General features: G+C 49.3%; 1 protein-coding gene across 1 annotated transcript in view; it reads left to right on the plus strand.

The window, feature by feature from the left end:
- Window positions 1-416: 416 nt before the first annotated feature.
- TMEM132C (transmembrane protein 132C) overlaps window positions 417-21,989 on the plus strand; it is a 308,550-nt gene continuing 286,977 nt past the window's right edge. Inside the window, exon 1 of the mRNA XM_032396388.1 lies at window positions 417-704. Coding sequence (XP_032252279.1) covers window positions 620-704 — 85 coding nt within the window. The 5' untranslated portion in view covers window positions 417-619. The remainder of the gene's footprint in view (window positions 705-21,989) is intronic.

Genomic DNA, 21,989 nt, shown 5'->3' on the forward strand with positions numbered 1-21,989 from the left:
CACTGAATGACCTATCCAGAGCTTTCCGCAGCAGATGCATGGGACTCTGAATTCCAGATGTCCCCAGCTCTCAAGACAAAAAAATCAGGGGACGACCCGAAATTGAGGTGCGGGGAGTGACTACCACTCGCCTCGCCGCGGCCGCGGGAGGGTGGCCAGGGAAAGGGTCCAGCTCCATCTTGAGTCGCGGGGCCCTGCGCAGAAGTCTCCCGGACGCGAGCCGCGAACCCCGCTCTCCCCGCTCCCAACCTCTCCCGCCCCCACGGATCCCGCACCCGCGCGCCTCCCGGCACTCCAAGCTCCGCTCCGGCCCGGGGCGGGGCCGGGGGCGGGGCCGGGGGCGGGCCGGGGTGGGCGGGCCCTGGAGTGGGCGGGGCGGGCGGAGGCTGCGGCGGCGGCGGCGGCTGGAGAAAAGTTGTCCTGGCCAGAGCGCGCGCTGCCGCGGGATCCGGAGCCGCCGCGGCGCCACGGCGGGGGCAGGCGAGACCACCGGATCCGCAGCCGGGCCGGCCGACTCGCAGCCGGGGGTAGCCCCGGGGCATGGGACAGCCGGCGGGAACCGCGGGCCGGCGCTGCGCCCCGGGCGGGCGGAGGGCGGCCTGAGCTGCCGGGACGCAGGATGCGCTCCGAGGGCGCGGCCCCCGGGCCGGTGGCGCCGCTGTGCGGGGCGCTGAGCCTGGTGCTGGGCGCGCTGCTGGGCAAAGGTAAGGCAGGGCGGGCGTCTGTCTCGCCGGCGCTCGGGAAGTTCCCCGGTCGGGATAAGCCGGGGCGGGGGGAGCCGGAAGGCGGGGGTGTCGCGGGAACCTGGGGGAGGGCGCTGGTCCCGCCGGGAGCGCCTGTGCCGGGCGCGGAGAGGCCTTTCCCAGCCGGGAGGACCCAGTTGGGCGCCGCGTACGTGGGATCTCGGCAAATTCGGCTGGTCGGATACCTCCGGCTTCGGGGTGCTTTCCAGGACTGAGGGGGGGCGTGGCAGGGGGACACTGTGTACCCCACGCCCGAGTTCCGAGCGGACCTAACCCAGCAGTCACATGTGGATTGGGGGAGCCGGCTTCTTTGCCCCCTTTCCTCTCAGCTCTGCGCCCCCAGTCCCCGGGTCAGTCAGCCTGGGACCGGAGATCCAGGAGGGCAGACCGGGTGTGCGCCCCCGCCGTGGGGTCCCGAGAAGCGACCGTGGCTCCCGGCGGAACGTGCGCTCACAGCGCAGCTCGCGGGGGCCCCGCCGGAGCCCGGCTGGGGTCCGGTGTGCCGGGGGCGTGCGGAAAGGTGGTGGGCGCCGTGGCGGCCCGGGCCCTGGGCTTCCCGGCAGTGCGGTCCCGGGAGGCCGCGCGCCCCGGTCTCCTCATCTCGGCAATGGGGACGACCACGACCCTGCCCTAGGCTGGCGAAGCTGCGGCGAGCGAACGCCCGGCGCGCAGAGGGCTCACGGAGGGTCGCCGCTGCTACTGCTGTGGCGGTCGTGGGTGTGTGCGCCGGGGCCGCGGGCGGGAGCGGCGCGGGGAGCGGGGCGCGGGCCCGGAAGCGCCCTTCCCGGCGGGGCTCGGTGGGGCTCGGGCGCCGGGGCCGCGGGCAGGCGGGGCCGGCGGCGCGCACACGGCGGTGCGGAGTCCCGGCGACCCGGCCGGGCGCGGAAAGGGAGAGAGACGCTTGGCTGCCGCCCGCGCCGCGCGGGGCGGGGGTCCCAGGTCCCCTGGGTGAGACGGCGGGGACACAGGCGTCCCTGCGCCTTTGCGCGGCGCCGCGGCTCGGGCCCAGCCAAGTCCAGCCCGCGGAGAAGCCCGGCTCTCTGCCGCCCGAAGCTCTGCGGGCTGGGCTGCAAATGCGTAGGGAGAGACAAGTTGCCGATGGAGGTTAAAAAGTGGCATTTGCTTTTTGAAAGTCCTTACGCAGCGCCCGAAATCCCAGAGAAATCGGCTTTCCTTGAGGCTGCAGGTTCTCAGGCACACCAGCTGGACAAAAATCGCTGTTTGAAATAGTGTTCTTTCTCCGGAGAGCTCCAGGTAGACCCAAGAGAGAGAGAGAGAGAGAGAGAGAGAGAGAGAGAGCGAGAGAGAGAGAGTGTGCGCGCGCGCGCGCTTGAAGAGATGGGGACACTTTGGTTTAGAGCTGAACTGAAAGAACAAACATGCAGCATCTGATGCTTTAATTCTACTGTTAGCTCGGCGTTCTATCATTTGTAAGACTCAGTTTCCCAAAATGTGAAGTGGCCATTAAAAATGTATATATATATATATCTCTTCCCCCAAATACTTCCCAGCGACTTCTGGATGGAAAGGGCTTTGTAGAGGAAGGTGGTGTCATTTTATTTTTTTTATTTTTTTTAAAGATTTTATTTATTTATTCATGAGAGACAGAGAGAGAGAGGCAGAGGGAGAAGCAGGCTCCCAAGGAGCAAGGAGCCTGATGCGGGACTCGATCCCAGGACCCTGGGATCAGGACCTGAGCCGAAGGCAGACGCTTAACCATCTGAGCCACCCAGGCGCCCAAGGTGGTGTCATTTTAAAGCGAGCAAGGGGTGAGAGTCCCTGATCAAGTTTTCTCCCCACCTGGGGAGGATTTAATCAGGTGAGAACTCTGAATGTTGAATGTCCCTTTTAGAGTAAGTTATGGGCTTCTCTTAATTAAATTACTCTCTGTCTCTCTCTCTCTCTCTCTCTCTTTTTTTTTTTTCCTGTCTAGAGGATTTTAGCTGTAATTTAGAAGAGTAGCCATTACAAATGTCCATGTAGAAGAGGCTAGGGGCAGCAATTTGGTTGGAAAGTGGAACTGGGAATTTTGTTTTAAAGATGCTATTTACACAGCAAAGGTTGGGGGTGATGAAGATTGTAGGGATGGAGATGTCCCACCCCTACCCCAAAGCCACCCCTCCCTGGCTTAGTGCAACCTTGAGTTTCCTCTCCTTGCTTTGGCCTGACAATTTTCAGCACGTGGTTTGGGGGCCTGTGGTCCCCAACTCATCCTCTGCCAAATATTTTTCATTGTTTCCCATGACCAGAACCAGCACTGCATTTCTCCTCTGATTCCTCCAAGAAAATGTGTGCGCTGTGAGATTTCTTATAGAGAGGAAAGTTTCCTGACCCTCATTTAAATTTGTGCTGTCTTTAAAAAAAAAAAAAAAAAAAGCCATCTCTGACTCTTCCTGCCCAAGGATTTAAGTGCTGATTTCTAGAATCCTCAAAACCACTGATCAATTTTTAGTATCAATTGTATGTTTATTCTCAACTGTTGGATTTAAGGTTTTGCAATTCTTCAGGGCTTGGAGTGGAGTCATTGTTCCTGGGAGGTTCTATAAATAGCCAGGGCATTGAAAGATGTAAGATTTAAGACCTAAGATTTAAGACTTGGGTAGGTGAGGTGAGGTGCCCTTCGGTTAGAGGTTGAGCTATTGACGTATGGAGCGGTGCGAGGGCCTGGGTGGGCTGCGAGGCTGTCAGCGTGTACTAACGGTTGGTGGTCACATATGGGACCCCTGGGAAGGTCACACGGGACCACAACCTATTCTGAAGTCATTGGGGCCAGATATGCTTCAAGATTCAGAATTACGGAGATCTTTGAAGAGCTAGCTGGCTAGAGGCATAGGGTCATATCCATCTATTGTGTCACACCCCTAAGCTGGGTGTGGCCACACCCTGTCATTGAGCACATTGGTCATTCTGCACGAACCGTATAAGCACATAAAGGAGGTTAAGACCCCAAACAGCCTCACTTTACCTGAGATCAGCATTGGCCACCAAGCGAATTAAGAACAAACAAGCAAATCTTTGGGGATGTTGAGTTTTTGATAAAGGATTTGGGGCCGATGGCAGGTTTCATGAGTAGGAGAAGGTAGTCCGGGTGGAGAGGTGGTGCAGGGTGCACGCTGACACCAGAGAATGTGTTCCTTCCTACACTTAGATCACACACACACACACACACACTTGGTAGACACCGTGCACCTCACGTCCCTTCCTGTCCCTCAAGTGAAGACTCTCTGCGGCACTGAAGCTTCTTAGAAGTGATTTCAGCTTCTTGGAGGCCATTCTGTTCAACCACCAGACTCTGGGCTTGTCTTAATTCTTTCCTCTATACCCACAGCTCTTCACTTGTGCTTGCAAACTTCATAACCTGCAGTCACAGACAAGCACTGTTTTGTCCATACGGTTTGGTGTTTTTTTAAGTGAATAGGCTCCCCCAAATGGGGAGAATTCACATATAAAGCAGGATTTCCAACTTCCCTTAAGAGTGTGGGTGCTCTGTCAACCTTGGGTGCATTTTTTCCTATGACTACACAGCGCCAAAACTGAATGTGGGAGTCCCTCCTGGGGGTGGGTGTTTATTCACCTGCCTTTCCCTCTTTGCTGCCCCCCCCCCTCCAGCCACTTGGGCCTCTGGCTCTTCTTCCTTCATCCGACTGTTCACTGTTAGCTTAATGACAAGAGTGGCTAGCGTCAGGCAGAGAACTCAGAAGTCTCAATTATATTAGTAGTTAGCACCTCCATGAGCAGAGGTTAAAACAAAGCCTCTGCATGTATTAGATATTTCATACATCCATAGTCATGAGACGCAAGGTTAATAAAAATGAGTCTTTGGTATATTAATTGGAGTGAAAGGGAGTATTACTGAATTAATGGAATAGATGGGGAGTCTGATTGATAGAATTTTTTTTACAGCAATCTACTTTGTTTTTAAAGTCAGATTTATTAAGATATAATTTGCATACAGTAAAATTCACCCTTTTGAGTACGGTTGTGCGTTTTGACAAATGCATGTAGTCATGCAAACAGCACCACAGTTAAGGTGGAGAACATTTCCATCACTCCCCAGAATTCTTCTGTGCCTGTAGGTAGCCTCCCCACAGCCTCTGGCAACCACTGATCACTTTTCTGTCCTTGTCATTTTGCCTTTTTCATAATTCCATAAAAATGGGATCCTGTGGCCTGCAGCTTTTGAATCTGCTCCCTTTCGCTTAGCACAATGCATTTAATAAATATTCACCTATATGCAATACAGCGGATTGTTCCTTTTTATGATGCACGATATTCCATCAAATGACTGTGTCACACTTGTTCATTCGTTTCCTAGATGAGGGACATTTGGATTACTTCTAGCTTTTGGTAATTAGGAGAAATGTCACTATAAATATTCACAAACACGTTTTCATGTGGACACAGTTTTTTAATTCCTTTGGGTAAATGCCTAGAGCTGGGATTGCTAGGTGGTATGGTAACCGTATGCTTAACTTTATCAGACTGCAAACTCTTTCCGTGCATAGTAACATTTTGCGTTCCCACCAGCAAGGTATAAGAGTTCCAGTTGATTTTTATCTCCAGCACTGCTTACTGGTGACTATTTTTTTTTCTTTAATTTTAACAGTTTTGATAGGTGGGCAGTGGTATTTCTGTGAGGTTTTAGTTTTCACCCGTATGACTAATGATGTTGAACATTCTTTTTTGTGCTTATTTGCCATCTCTGTCTTCTTCGGTAAAATGTCTTTTTCAAATCTCTGCCTATTTTTTTAATTGGTTGTTATTTTCCCATTATTGATCTTTGAGGTTACTTTATATATTATGGATGTGAGTCCTTTATCAGATATATGTTTACCAGAGATTTTCTCCCAGTCTGTGTCTTTGGAAGAGCAAAGGTGTTTAATTTTAATGAAGCTTGATGTATTAATTTTTCTCTAAGTAATGTTGTGTCACATGGAAGAAGTATTTGCCGAGCCCAAGGTCACAAGGATTCTTCAAATGTTTACAGTGTTGTTCGGCTAGTTCATATTCCTGCTGATTTTTTATTTTTTCCTTCTGTCAGTTACCCAGAGGAATGTTGAGATCTCCAACTAAGTTTTGCCTTGGTCAGTTTTTCATATAAGTTTTGTCAGCTTTTCCTTCATGTATTGTTTGAAGACTGCGTATAGTTGGGTTTTGCCTGTTTATTCAATCTGATAGTCTCTGTCTTTTAATCATTATGTTTAGACCATTTATATTTAATGTAATTATTGATATGTTTATGTGGAAATCTACCACCTTGCTCTTTGTTTTTGTTATATTACACCTGCTCTTTACCTTTTTTCTTCTTCTTCTGCATGTTTTTATATTGGATATATGTTTTATGAATCCTGTCTCCATATTCGCTCACTATTTAGACCTCTTTAAGTATTAGTCATCGCTCTCAGGTTTACAATATACATCTTTAATTAATCAAAGCCTACATTCAAAATATGTTATGCTGCTTTATTTGTTGTGTAAGAAACTTAAAACCGTGTATCTCTAATACTTTCCCCCTCTGTGTATAATCCTTCTCAGGTGTATGTATCTTACACCCTAGATATGGCTAAGAGAATTTTTAATTATAAATTTTTTGTATATACTTCGAGGAAGGATAAGAATTATGTTTCATTGGCTTGCCTTGGTTTCCTGGTGGGTACTTCTGATACCCTTGAAATAGTTTTCTCTGCAGGACTTTGTTCTCTCTCCTGCCTGTGTGCTGAGCTGAACAAAAGTGTTTAAACACCTTAGGGATTTAGAAGTTAACTGCCTTTAAGGAGAGAACAAAGGTGAAATACAACCCAGCCAAGTCTGAATTAGCAAAATTTACAGGACAATGGTTCTAGATACTCTCCCAGAGTGACTGATTCCTTGTCTTCTGCAGTGTATACATTTCTTTTTTACTGATTAAGTGGTATGAGAGGAGTGCTAGGCTCACACTTGCCAATGTCTGGGATGCTGAGGCAGTTCAAAGGCTCCATATAGAAGACCATGTTTTCTTAACGTAAAATGCCTTTTCTTTCTCCCTCAGCACCCTTCACTTTGTCAGCAACATGCAGAGCTATCACTTCTGGATTAGTTAGGGAGGCTTAGCATCATAGAAGCAGAAGCTTAAATTTGAGCCTTCCTTCTGCCATTCCCTAGATGCGTTGGTCAGAAGCCTCTGTTAGCAGCGGAAACATATCAGGGCCACCTGAGAAGTAGGGATCTGGAGCTCATGATCCTGAAGGTAAAAGACCAGGCTTCCTAGGGGTCAGAATGTGCCTGTTCAAGAGTACCTGTTGTTATAGTTGATGCCTTGATTCAGGGTGCTCCAGCCATTTTATTAGTTTTTATCTCTATGCTCATGTTTTAGATTCTAGGGAGAAAGAAGCCCAGAACCCTGGCTGAACCTTAGAATCACGTGGGAAGCTTTTAAAAATGCCAACCCCCCAGACCCCACCCCAAGCTGATTGAATCCGATCTTTGCTAGTGTATGACAAGAAGTGGGCAGAGAGGCAAGGTTGATCATTTTTATCGTTTAGGAGCTCTTCTGGTGATTCTACGGTGTATCCAGGAATGAGAACAGGTTGCCTAGGCCCATCTCTGTCTAGAAAAGGTTAAGGCAGTCTGATGGGCATTTCTACCATTTTGTATTCAAGGCAAAAGGGCATTTCCTCCAGAGAAAAACTGAAGAGCTGTTACAAAAGATGGTGGGATGGTGCTGGGTGCAAAATCAACAACTGTCCATCCAGCCTCAGTTTTATTAAGTGGAGATAATAATACCCACTTCGTAGGATTATTGAGAATGTTGCTTGAAGAGCTGGGCAGGAGACCCTTAGCATTGGGGGTTAGTGTCTTGAGGCTGCTGTCACGAATGACCACAGACTGGGCAGCTCGATACAACAGAAACTTATTCTCTCTCAGTTCTGGAGCCAGAAGTCGGAACTCAAATGTAAGCAGGGCGGTGCCTTCTCTGAAGACTCTGGGGGAGGCTCCTTCTTTGTTCTTTCAACTCCCTTAACTCCTGGCGCTCCCTGGCGGCAGGTGTATGTCTCTAGTCTCTGCCTCCAGCCTCACATAGCTTTCTCTGTCTGCCCTTTCCCTCTGCCTTAGAAGGACACCTGTCACTGATTTGGGCCCCCACCCCCCCAACCCAGGGTGATGTTGTCCTGAGATCTTTGACTGACTTACACCTGAAAAGACCCATTTTCCAAATCGGGTCACGTTCACGGGTTCTAAGTGGACGTATCTCTTAGTGGCCACCATTCTGCCTATTACACATGGTAAGATTAGGCACATAGAAAAAGTTCAATAACTCATAGCTATTCTTATATGCCTACTTATCAAAGCCATGGAGAAGAATCACATAATATGACCCAATAGAAACTACACATGGATACTTTTTAAATAACTGGGCATCACGTAAAAGAAAGAAGAAGAACCACGTTGGACTTGACAATATCAAGGAATAGGAAAATCTGGTCAAGTGTGAGGGCATCATTTATTATCAACCTAAACAGAGAGCCGGTGGTTGTTTGTATTCTGAGAGATCCCTTGATGTACTTCGTGCTTAAACGCAGCTTAGACCTAACTCCTCCTGGCTTAGTTTCATAATACTTGGGAGGCAGCCCTTCCCCGGGATCGCAGAGCCATCTGGACCATCCAGAGCAGCTGTCCCATCTTTCCTAGGTTACTTTTTTCACCCAACTCTGCCACTGACTTTTCTTTTCTTTTTTTTTAAGATTTTATTTATTTGACAGAGAGAGACACAGTGAGAGAGGGAACACAAGCAGGGGGAGTGGGAGAGGGAGAAGCAGGCTTCCCGCAGAGCAGGGAGCCCGATGCGGGGCTCGATCCCAGGATCCTGGGACCATGACCTGAGCCGAAGGCAGACACTTAATGACTGAACCACCCAGGCGCCCCTCTGCCACTGACTTTTCATCTGTCTTGTTCAGGGCACCCCTCTGGCCCCTTAATTATAATGTCTGCTTTCCGCCATGTTTCCTTGCTGTCTCTGTGGACTCAGATGCGTAGACATCTGTGAGTCTCTGTGGACTCAGATGCATAGACATGTGGATCTAACTCTACCCGCTTTGGCTTATGGTGGTCCATTAGCAGCTCTTTGAGGCAATAAAAGATTCTTTTATTCTCAAAATAAACAAAGGAACTTTAAAAGCAGTAACCCCCCACCCCCACCACCCACACAGAACTGAAGGCTGATTCTGCTCTTACCTTGGAGTTCCAGTTTAGTGATGATTTGAAGCCATTCCCGCCCCCAAACCTCACACCATAAACAGGATATGACACAGGGAGCAGGTTTTTGTCTCCATTGGAAACAATGGGGTTGTGTCTGAAGTCCAGGGGCAAGTTTTCCCCACTTGCCTGAGAGAAGTGGTCTTTGAATATGCATCGAATCACTCACTTTAGTAGTCAGTGACTCCTTTAGTTGAAATGGTGAAAAACCCAGCTTAAGCAAATGGTATCAAAGCCACACAATTAAAAAAAAGAAAAAGAAAAAGGTAGGTAGAATAAATGTAGTTGCTCAGGTAACTGAAAAGCCTGGGTGGGCTTCAGACACTGCTGGATCCAGGCGTCAGTCACTGCCACTAGATGTTGCTTCTCCCTGTCTCGTCTCGCCTGTGCCCTCTGTGTTGGCTGTATTTTTGGGCTGTCATCGTTGTCACTGGAGGCCCCAGCTTTACCTTCTGTTCACACAGCACACCCAGCAAAAAGAAAGTGACTTCCCTAATGATTGTAGAGTTGGTGGAGGGTATCTCACATCGCTCACTGGGGTCCCTGGCTCAACCGTGAACCCATCGCTTGTGACCAGAAAGAATGGAGCTGAGGATTGATCAGGCCTGGGACATGCTGGTCTCAGGGGTCTGAGGTCATCTCTATCCCAGTGATGAGGACAGAGAGTTCAGAGGGCCTGGCGGCCCAGAGACAATTCAGGCGTCATCAGACACAGGGGAACAGACACCGGGCAGGCAAGAGTCTGTCCAACCAACCAAATGAATGACACAAAGAAAGCCGAAGGTCAGTTGCACGGGCTGCCTGTCCCAGGTGTAGTCGGAGTTGGAGCGGTAGCCGACCCCCGGGCAGTCACCGTGTTCGTCTGGCTGTAGGCACACACAGCTAAGGGCAGGGTGGCCCTCCTCGCACACTAGGGGCCCTTCTCCTCCCCGCGAGGTGCCCACCCGGGGCTGTGAGGGGCTCCGGGCTGGGTTCGTGCAGCCTGCCAGACTACCACGTCAGCCGTGGAGGGGGCCCTGAGGCTTCTTGCTCTGGCATCCTCATTTATGAGAAGAAAAATAAATCCTGGGAGAAGTCTCCATTTTGGGGCAATTTGTTCTGCTCCAGCTCTGTTTCCTCTTTCCTGCTTCCTAAGCAGCATTGAGCTCTTTTCTTCAATTCTTGTAAACCTTTTGGGTCAGTACACAGCCCCGGGTGACCATTTTCTTTACTTTTCCCCTTTTTAATTGTAAGCAATGACTTGACTCCGAGAGCAGACTCTTCGCATTTTGCCTTGAAACTCAGCGTTTTCATCTATGGCGCGGATGTCCTGATAACAAAATGCCATTTTCTTGCCAGAGCCTGTCATTCCCTGCTCCCGGTCAACCGTCTCCCTGGCCTTGGACACCCACCCCCCGCCATCCCGTGCCGTGGGTCCTCCAGCGGTGGCTTTGGCAGAGAGGTGGCCTGTTGGTTCTGGGGGCTCACTTTCTCATTCACAGGCAGGAAGTCTGCCGACATCAGCTTCTTACCAGCCCTCAGGCGTCTGGGATTTCTTGGTCAGGGGGATTTTTTTTTTTGCTCTCAGATGTCTTAACTTCCTGTTCTCCAAGCACACACAGTGCTAATGATTTGGTCCTGTCACTTCCTTATTCAATCACTGCTAGTCCTGTAGAGACAACTTTACTTTAATAACTCTAAAGGAAGACCAAAATGTCCACCATCCTCAGTACAGAATAGCTGCATCTTGGGGAGGCCCCCTTCAGACTCTCCTTGATAGGCAGTGAGATCACAGTGTCCTCTGTTCAGAATCCTGCAGAGGCTCCTGTCACATTCAGAGGTACCCTTCTGGCCTTATCTCAACCCCCATGCCCTCACATACACACTGTGTTCCAGTCCCATTGGCCTCCTTGCTGGTGCTCACCACCCCCAGATAGGCTACGACCTCAGGGCATTTGCACATGACTGCTGTGGGTTAACATGCAGTTATCCACTGAGACACTGTGAGACCACGTCAGGTCTCTGATCACAGGTCTTTTTCTCATAGAGAAGTCCCCCTGTGTGCCATTTGCTCTTCCCCATTATGGCACTTCCGGTGCCCCTTCCCTATTTTGTTGTTTTTCTTTGACTTATCACCATCTGCTAATCCACAGATTGGACTTACTTGCTTATCCATCTTCCTCTCCCGTAGAATTTAAGCTGTGTGAGAACAGAAAGTGTTTTCTGTCTCATTCACTGTTGTATACATCTGTTTGCTTAGTGGCCCCAGTCTGGCACATAGGAGGCCCTTACCGCTCGGTGGATGAACAACTTAATTCTGTCTTGGCTTCCCGTAGTGTCTGTCTTTCGCACTGAGGGAATCTCTTAGATCTTGGTAAAGGACAGAAAAATGGGGAGGTGTGTTTTTATGTGTTGGACATCTCTAGATGGCCACCATTTTATCAAGGGTCTCTACCTGAGCACAGAACCCGCCATTATTCCTTCTCTCCATCAGTCACTCCAGAGAAGTGTCCCTGTCGGATTCGAGGTGAGAAAGTTCATGCAGGAGTGTGATGCTCAGATGTGCTGGCCAGAGGTGACATTTCCCAGTCACCAACTTTCTTTCTATGTGGCCTCCTTTTCTGCACGTCTCTGCCTCTTCCTTTCTGGTGAGATCCGAGAGGGGCTCCTTTACAGATAATGCTTCCCAGAGATGGCCACATGAAAGGAATCAACTTAAAACAGAGACCAGAATTTCACTATAAACAGTGAAAAACATCCTTGATTAGGACTTTCTCTGAACAACTGAGTGGATTACTGAAATAATGGCAAGTGATTGCACATGGATACAAGATATCTTTTGGGGGATGATGAAATTATACTAAAATTAGTCATCAGATATGGCTTGATCCAGGTGTTCAAATATGACATCAGTTTTTGGTTTTTGTTTGTTTGTTTGATTTCTTCTCTTTGCCTGTTATGGTGTGGGCTTCATTTTTAGGTTCTATGTGGTGGCTCTCGGCAGTTCCTTGCTCTCCCCCTGCTGAGATGAGGCACCCAGGAAAAGCCATACTGTGTCTCATTGGCTCTGGTTTGGTTCTAGGACCTGGGGGAGGAGTTTTTGAGGGCTCAAAGTGGGGTGCAGAGGAAAATTTGGGTGGTCCCACCAGGAAGAAGGTGAGTGATTGGGGACAAAACAAAAATCAATATTCCTATATTTCCAAATTCAAGAGTATGAACAACACAGGGAGAGGAGACGGAGAGAAGGCACGCAAACAAGTTGTATCTCTTTGCTGCTCAGAAATCTACCTGCGTCAGTATGGATGAACAGGAGGCAGCATGAAGATGTGTTTGACTAATTGAGTTTGTGTCAGACTTGCCCGAACTGAGGATGAGCAAACATCGTTTATCACTCGCCTGTCAAGCCAGCACTCTCCACCATCAGGCAAAATCAGATGCAAAAGGTGTTTGGCAAGACAAAAGCAGGATCCAGAAAGAGCTTGTTTCAGCAAGTGAGGGCCTCGGCCTTGGCCTCACCTGCTGGGTCCTATTTGGGAGGCAAGAATAAGGCTTGGTGTGCGTATCAGCCTGAGGGAAACCCCTGCTCCGTTGTGTAGACGTGGGCATGCTGCTTGATCCTGCAAAGCCTCCGTTTCTGGATCTGTGCATTGGGGCTCAGAGTGATTGTAAAGGGGCCAGTGGGTTATTGTATATTTGCCCATATTCCAGATGTAATGTCTTTTCTCTCCATCCCACTCTGGGCCCTGGGAGGCTGACCCCTGCAGAGGGCCGTTCCTGTGTCTGCTGGAGTCTGTCTGGGGTTGGCCAGCGGGGCCCTGGGAGGAGCTGAAGAGCAGGAGAAGACAGAGGCTGCAGTATTTATGCCCCACCTGCTCCCTGCAGCTCTGCCCCCCATGACTGGAACTCCTATTGGGGGGCCCCTGCCTAAGACCCCCGCTCCCACTGGGTTCAGTAATAGTCCTGTCTCCTCTTGCCCCCTCAGATGGAGACCGCCTCCCACTGTGTCTCATCGTTGGGCACCCAGCACCATCTTTTCACTCTCCCCATGAGCACGCCAGCCTCCTGAGTCCGGTTCTCCTTCCTCCTGAGATGGACACATACACAAATAAGACACATGGTGCAGAATAGGTGGAGGTTTCTTGCTTTCGTGTTTAAACAAGCTCAGACATCTAGAAAAGCTTCAAGGACAAGTGCCTAAGAATGTTTGCTTGCTGAGCTTATTTCTGAGTGACAAAGTAGAGGCTTATCACCCCTGAATGTCTGGTGTGTGTTTTCTGACCAACAAAGACATTCTCTTGCAAAACCGCAACACAACCTCAAAATCAGGGAATTAACATGGCTGCATTACTACCACTCCGTTTTTAGACCCCAGCTCGGTCTCCCCTGTCTGGATAATCTCTTTCATGTCACGCTTCTTTCTTTTCCCTCAGTCTTTCCTAGCATTTCATGACCGTGACACTTCTGAAGATTGCAGGCTACTTATGCGGTGGCCGTCTCTCCATTTGGGCTTGTCTGATGTTTCTTCATGATTAGATTCTGATTATGCACCTTTGGCAGGCATGTCTCAGAAGGGATGTTCTGTTCTTGTTGCATTTTGTCAGGTGGCGCATGATTTAAATTTGTCACGGTGTGAATGATGGTCACTTTGATCACTTCATTAAGGCAGCATGGGCCAGGCTTCTCTACTGCGAAGTCACTCTTGTTCAGAAATTAATAAATATTTCGTAGGAAGACATTTAGAGACAATGTAAATATCCTGTTCCTTCTTACAATTCCAGTATTTCATTTATGAATTTATTAACAGAATGGGCTCCTGCATTTCTTTTGTCTATGGCTTCTATTTCATTACTATCACTATTTTGATGCTCAGAATATCTTCCATTTGGCCAGTTGGAGCTGTCTTACCATATTCTGTGTCCTCTGGCATGTCCTCACTGTCCTTTAAGCTCTTCCTTCCTTTCTGGGTATAAGACTTTCCAGGCACACCTTGTAGTTTCCCTGCCCTGGGCCCAGAATCAAGCTGAGTTCCTTTTAGTAGGGTGTGGTATTTAGAAACCAAAATCTAGGCTCTCGATGTGCTCATTGCTGTCCTCTCAGTGGACAGAGCCAGGAAATGTCTGCACATCACCACCTCTGCTCTCTCTTGAGTTCACACTGATAGCTCGAAATCTAATTCAGAATCACAGAACTTATTCCAGATTTCTCCTCTGTCTGTCACTCCCTTTCCCCATCTCCGTACCGTTCCCCTGCAGGCCCCCTTCTCAGTCCCCTCAGGTTCCAGCACCTCTTGCTGGCTGCCCTCCTTGCCCCACCAAGTCTGGGGTTCCTGAGCTTTCCATCCCAGGTAGCTGATCTTCCAGCCACCCCACCTCTGATACCCGGCCGGGGGCCACCGTGTCCACCGCCTACATGCTAGCCCCCTCCTGGTAGTGTTGCGCTGAGCTACTCTGAAAAGGGGGAGTGTTTGTATTCTTATTTGCATGAATTGCACTATATTATATTCTTAGACCATGTCTATACATCTCAAATCAAAGGAATAGGCTGCGACTTCTGTATGTCGAGGTGTCCTTTTCGGGGTGAATGAGCACTCCGACCAGAGATGGCCATGGGCCACACCACACTGACCAGCTGTCTTGTTTCAGAAACTCCTTGTCCACGGGATGAAGGAAAGAGTGTGTGATGCCACTTTAATGTCCCCTTGTACCCATCAGTGATTACCAAGATGTACCAGGTGTGGGAGATTCTAAATGAAGTCAATTTAAACAGTTTTGCAGATGTAGTACCTGAGAAAAAGTATTTTTTGTGTATCCAAATACCATTTTCCCCTTCAAACAAGTATGCAATATTCCCAAAGGGCAATCTTCTTTGTGACAGATACCCACATTTATATATATTAACTTATTCTTCACAAAGACCCCAGGAGATGGGTACAGTTATTACCCCAATGACTGGGGGCACTGAGGTCTTAATGATGCAAATAAAACAAGAAATCAGGACTTTTAAGAATGTGAAATGGCCCTGCTTTCAAGTTGTAGCAACAAATCCAAAATATAGTAAATGCTTTGTGGGACAAACAGTCTGGATGACGGTCTCAGGACAGCCAATTCTTCCCCCCTGCTTCTGATTGCTCAGCTTTGGTAGGAAAGGCGAGATACCAGCACTGGTCCAATTTGGGCGTAGACACGTGAGCACAGCAGCAAGATCCACGCAAATATTGAAGTTCTATCCAGTCCGCGTGGTTGGGGTCAGAAGACTGCTTCCCAGGAGAGGGGCTGTTGGTCCTGGAAGAAGGGGGAGAATGGATGGTAGGCAGACCAAAGCAGGGTCCACTGGAACAGGATCCTCTGGACTTGGTAGAGGTGGGATGGAATGAGCCGAGATGCTGGACAAGAGACAGCAATGGAGAGAGAGGCACAGAAGGAGAATGTCGTGAAGAAGCTCGCTGCTTCTGTAGTATTTAAATCAGGGCACCACACCCCTCCCCCAGTTAGGACAACCAAAAATGCCTGCAGACATTGCCAAATGTCTCCTGATTGAGAAACCCTCGTTTGAATAATGCCGCTGTGCCTCAAGGATGTCTTGCATCATAATGTTTTTTAAACCTTTCACTTGGAAAGAATTTTAGACTTTAAGACAAGCCGCAAAAAACAGTGCAAAGAATCCCATATACTTTTCACCTAGATTCCCCCAAATTAAGAGTTCACTATGTATGCTTGAAGCATTCTTTCTCTGTTTTTGTCTCCCTCTCTGTGTCTCTCTCTCTTTTATTTATACACACACATATATTTTTCTGAACTAATTATAAATAAGTTGCAAATACCAACCCCCGTCAGTGTGTTTCCTTAAAACAAGCCATTCTCCTACATACCCCACGATAGTGATCAAAATCAACAATACAACACTCTTAGAGTAGTGCTACCTAGTGAGACTTCATAAAATGTTGCCAATTGTCCCATTGATATCATTTGCAGCAAAATAAAGTTTTTCCTGGTTCTGAATCGCATCCAGAACTGCACAGTGTTTGGTTGTGAAATTCCTTTAAGTCTTTAGAATCAGAAACACTGGGGCCGCTCCGTCTTGTATAACCCTGATGATTATAGACCAGCTTTTTGGTGGAATGTCCCTCAATTTGGTCGATATTGATTGTGACACAGTAGCTGTATTCAGTTTGGATTGATCTGGCCCTTCTGGACATGAAGTTTGAGTTTGGATAATTGTATTTGGTGTAAGCTTAGTGTCGCCCATGTCCTGGGATCCCTGCAGGGCCCACTCTTCCTGTTCACGTGGCAGAAGTCCCCACAAGCCTGCTTCCCCCCAGCTGGACATCCCCCAGCACAACGGACACCAGTGTGTGACTTTTAACTGGAGGTTCTAAAGAGCGAGGGGACAGCAGGGGACCTCTCTGGAGGCAGTCGTTCCGAATCACCCGTGGGTCGAACCCCACTCACTCCCTGAAGCCCAACACATCCACTGTCCTGGAGCGTCCTCTGTTATGTAAGCTGTCACTTTGGTGACAGTCGAAGGGAAAATCACATCTTCTTGCTTCTTCCTGCCCCCGGCGTAACCAGCTCTTCTGGGCTTTCACACTCCTGGAGAAAGTGCTTATACACACCTGGGCACGCACACCCTCAGGTCTAGGCATTAGATTTTAGGCACCAGGGACTCTAAATCCATATTTAGTTGTTAAAAAAAAAAAAGAAGAAGAAGAAGAGTCTCTCTCCTTGGGGCTTAGTCCTGTTAGTACACCCATTTACATGAGCCGATGATACACTGAACATTTCATCTTTATCAGGTTCGTGGAGACTTCACAGTGTCTCCAAGAACATGGGGTATGTGGTTTGTAGGGGTGCGGTCTACCCCCCGCCCCTGGACCCACACACACCTACAGAACTCATTTTGGAGGATTTTCTGAAAGTATGCCCAAGAGGTGTATTTAAGTCCCCATCTTCAGAAACAGAAGATGACACATGACTTTTAAATTAGTACTTCCTAATTTGCAATCTGTCCTATGTGACTCTCAATTTTTGCCATATATTAGTCTCATCTGCATTTCCATTGACTTAAAAACAGCTTTTCCCTATTTCAAATCTTTTCTTTAAGCTTTGCCCAAAGCAAGACTTGCCATGAAAATCACTGTTTTACATGCGAATTGCATTTCTCTCCCCAAAATATTAAAATAAATACATATCTGATAACATGCTTAAAAGCCCTTCTGCGTCTTGCCCCAAATCGTCTTCCACCCCACGTGTGGACAAACACCGGCCTGAGGTGTGGCGGCAGATGGCGACAGGCGGAGCTGATGGGCGCCTCTTTCTTCTCCATGGCTGAGTGTCCTGATTGCGTCCTCTGTCACAGAACTGGGAACCAGGGCTTCTGGAAAAAGTGGACGAGCGACTTCCCCAAATCCTGAAAGAGCGAATCTAAAGACAAAGAAGGGAAGGTTCTTTGTGGTTCTGGAAGCACAGCGGAGCCTGTGATAACAGGACCCTGCGAATCACGAGTGATGAGTCCTCCTACCCAATGGTCCCCTGCATCGAATTGTTATCAGAGCTTCTGCCTCCTTCGCTGGGTGTTGGATTGTTCCAGACCAGGACATCCCCAGGCTCTAGTCAATAAACCATTATCTGAGGCAGCATTTCCCAGCCTTAAGCACGCTCTTTTCAAATAATTATAAATATCTGGAGATGTTTCTCTGCTCCTTCTCCCAGAGGGGTGGACTATTCCTTAAGCACCCTGCTCTGTCTTCTGGAAGCCAAAAGAGTGACAGATAGTGGAACTCTGCCTTCTGCAGTTCATCTAACATAAAACCTGTGTCATTTTTCAATTTACTAATAGGAAATATTGAATAGCATGTTGAATGCTAAGTAGAGCCCCAGGATCCTGATACACACACACTCCACCCCCAGCTGGGAATCCCTGTCTTGAAGGGAAGCTCCCATCATGCCACACAGGAGTCCAGCTTACCTGGGCGCTCTGAGGTGAGCATGCCGCCCTCCTGGTGAGGTTGAGCACTGCAACCAGCTCACCTGGGAGGAAAGGGAGGACTAGGAGGGAATTGGGACACCTCCAGGGAAATTCCTGGGGAGAGCCTCGAATTCCCCATGAGCACAGCCAAGGACAGGTGGACCCGAGGTGCAGGAAAAGCCGCAGCTGTCCAGCGCTCAGGAAGCTCGTGAAGCCAGCCCTGCTCCTGGGGTCTGGGAACTTGAACCCTGTCCTTTAGGGTTTCCGCCTCCACCCACTTGTTGCCAGGAGCACCCATCTCCCAAATGTGACAACCAGAACCTTCTCCCTGAGTTGCCAGATGGCTCTGCCTCTGGGCGGGCAGGTGCCCCGGGAGTGTGGGGGAGCAGAAGGTGGGATGTCAGTGATGCAGAGACAGGGGAAGGGGAAGAGGGTCTAGAGGGGTTGGAGGCCCTGGTTGGCTTCCTGTTTCCCCAGCCCTTGCCTGGTGCTCTACCTCGGTGTGGTCCTGCCATCCTTCCACTGAGCACTTGGCGTGGGGGACTGCACGGAGGTCCGTCACTGGCCCGCTGTGCTCACTGCTGGGCCCTCGGGGCTGCACCCCCGGGTTCCCTTGCCCCTGGTTCCCAGATGCCTGAGTGCACTCCGAGGGCTGGACAAAGGACTGTGGGGACATTGAACCCCAGGGGCCTCCCCTCCTTTGCTTTGCTCCGTGTACTGCTTCTGGCTGGGGCGGGCTCTTCCCTGAGGCTCTGCTGCCACCAGGCTGCCCTTACCCTCAGGGTCCCATTCTGTTCCCCACGGTTGGCCCTGGCCTCAGGAAGCACCGTCTCCCCACACTGTCCCTCCACCTCTCGGCTGGGTGGTGGCTCGTACATCGGCTGGTGTCTGGGGGTCTCGCTGTCCGCCTTCGGCTTCTTAGCTCTTGCGTCCCCATGTCATCAGGTCCCTGCGATTAAGCCCCAGTGTCAAGATGACTCCCAGTGGTTTCTGTTTTTCTGACTGGATCCTGACAAAATAGGCTTTTTTCCCCCTTATGCATTCTGCTTCTTGCAGTCAGAAGACTCCTGACCAAAAAGGTGCAAAGAAATCTACTTAGATGGAGACCCTTGGGCACAGGCCAGCCTCCATCAGATTCTCCCCCAGCCCCACTCTGAGCCTGTGTTTGTGTCCGTCTAAGGGAGGCTCGTGATCCCTGCCCACCTCCCATATAGAGCTGCCATGGGAAGTAGAGCCATTGATGTTTTCCTGACTCACTGCGCTGGGAGGGAAGTTCCCAGGAGCAAGGATTTTGTCTCTTATGAAACCTGGGCACGTGGAGCAGAGCTGGGCACACAGTAGGTGCTTCATAAATACCTGTTGAACAAATACTTACGTAAGAATGCAGTGAGATCCATATAATGGATCCTTTTTAATAAATGGAATAGAATAGAAACTCACAGAGTGCATTTCACATGGTAGGTTGCGGTATTCTGAGTGGGTGTGTGTATGTGTGTGCACGCTGGCTTGCGTTGTAAAATGCATTTCTGACAATAGGGCTTGATTAAAAAAATGTTTAAGAGCTAACGAGCAAGACCACAGGTCAGCTCTCTGTGAATGGTAAGGAATTGTGTAAATCTGACCATGTGGTGTCTCAGGAATTCTCCGAGAACCTAGAGCATCCCTCTTAAAGTCCGGGTCCCACCCGCCTCTCTGCCAGGCACCTCCCTGCAGTGTAACTCTCTCTTCCAGCCGTTCCAAAAGACTGACTTCTCTAACCTTGGGATGATATATCCTATAGAAATTGTGGCTTGCTTACAAACTTAGTAAGGAATGAAAAACAAACTTTGGGTGATAAGAAAAGTCACACGGTAGGGTGGGGGTTTCATGTCTCGCCTTTAAGACAAAATATCACTCCCTTCTCCTTGAACTTTTGCTTACTTGGACATACCACCCATGGCTGGGGCAGGGGTGCAGAATACGGGCATTTCTCTCTAGCGCTGGCTCTGGACAGAATTTCCAGGCACTGGGGGGTGGTTGAGTGTCCCCATCTATTTGTAGGATAAAACAGGATTCTTCATTTCTTCTTCTGGCTGGTGGCTGAAGACAGAAGCTGGAACTTTTAGTTAGGGGGGAAACATCCTGTTTGGGCTCCTGACTTCCACTTTCAGAAGTAGAGCGACTCGTAAACTGGCCCGTCATTTTCTTCTTTGTTCCTCTACCTGCTAAGGTCAGGGGTAATTCCTGACGACAAGGAAGGAACGTTCTGGTGACAGTCCAGCCTCCCTCAGAACAAACCAGAGAGGGTATCTTGTGCGTCCTCCCTGTCACCTCCCTGGGTTTTATTTTAATTGCCGTTCTCTTGAAAAGCATGATTCCTATTAAATTATTCATGGTGGTATAATGTTTATGTGATCAGAGTAATTATTATAATTATGCATTGTGAATTTTCATAATTAATGACCTCGCTCAGGTTGCATTTGGCACAGAATTATTTCCAGAGGGGAATCAGATGATCGGGTCTCCTGGGGAATCAGAATGAAATAAAATGGTGACCCATCTTGGGTTTTGCTGAACAGTAGAAAGGTTAGGTGTTCATCTCTCGGAATGGGGCTGGGAGGCGTCTGGAGGAGAGGTGAAAGGAATGGAATCCATTTCACGGCATCTCTCAGTACACCTGCCCAAAGGTGTCCCACCAGGAGAGTCTGCTGGAACAGCAAGATGATGGGGAGAAAGGGCACATGGCTCCCATCCCACACTGCTCCCAACAGAGACTGGGACCTGCAAGTGTCTCCCCTTATCCAGAACCACCCGATCACACTGAACAACCGTGAAACCACTCCCCGTGACTCCTGATAGATAGCAAAGTGGCATTGCCGAGGACTCGGGGTTCAGCTAGCTGCCCCCACCATTCTCGAAAGACTATAAAATGCAAGCTGGTGGGGGAACAGGGCGTGGCATCCCGAGCATGGGGAAGACATTGGATTGGATGTCTTGTGATTGATACTGTGGTCAGATTTCATATATTTTATTTCAATGCCTCAATTCCCTCATCCTTGACTTGTATCTGAGGGGCAAGCATGCTGTAAGCCCGGCATAAATATATCGTATGGCTCTTTTGAAAGACCTTTCATGTGTTTAATTCCATCTCAACCTCAGACCCGCTTGAGAGCAAGGCAGCTGCCCTTCCCATTTCACAGATGGGAACACTGAGGCTCAGCATGGCACAGAGAGGCAAGGATGACCTTCCATGCAGCTGTCTGCCCCCACTTTCACTCTGCCCTTCACACAACTTCTCAGGCTTTTCCCACTGTGTGCCTTTCAATTCCCCCAAGGAGGAGGTAACCCAAAAAGGAAGAGAACAGACAAAACCCTACATAAACTCTTGCTCCATCAGTCCAGACACGTGGTTCAGCCGTGAGCACCAGCTGGGTTGCACCGACGTCAGCTTCCCCTGATCTTCCTTCCTTGTCCGTCTGGAGTGGTGCATTTTCCAGATCACGGCGAGTCGTCCATTCTTCCATCCCCCCCCCCCCCACTCTGTGGTTTCTTGAAGACATGGACTTTGCCTCATTCATTCCTGTATTTTCTGGATGTTTTGGAGTGTTCAGCGGGTAAGAGTGAGATACTGCTTGAATGGATGTTTTCCTGGGGGCCTCTTCTGCCCCTCGTTCTTCTTGGTGTCCACGTGTCTTTGTCTCTCTTGGTCCTGCTGTATTTACTGCCGGAGCACAGTGTTTTCGGGAATATGTGCTGATTTGGTCTACAGAGCTCATGGCCGGAAGCCTGAACCCAGGAGCACGTCCTTGGGGCTGATCCGGTATTTAGACCAGAGTGTCTGGAACTCTGGCCATTCAGGTGTCATAATTACGGGGCTTTGACCTGCAAGTCCTAGCAACTCTGTCACGTTCCGGCTCACGCTCCACAAGTAGGATAGTTCCCATGTTCACTGATGCTTACTGTTGGCTTCATGGTCAACGTGATTCTGTCTCTCCCAGAACATCTTCAGGGCTGGCCTCATCCGAAAGTTGGTTGTCCTCATGGTCACAGGACAGCTGTCTGTAGCATTCGGGGTGTACAATTCATTTTATT

This window comes from Phoca vitulina, unplaced genomic scaffold (assembly GCF_004348235.1).
Source record: "Phoca vitulina isolate PV1807 unplaced genomic scaffold, GSC_HSeal_1.0 scaffold91, whole genome shotgun sequence".
Lineage (NCBI taxonomy): Eukaryota > Metazoa > Chordata > Mammalia > Carnivora > Phocidae > Phoca > Phoca vitulina.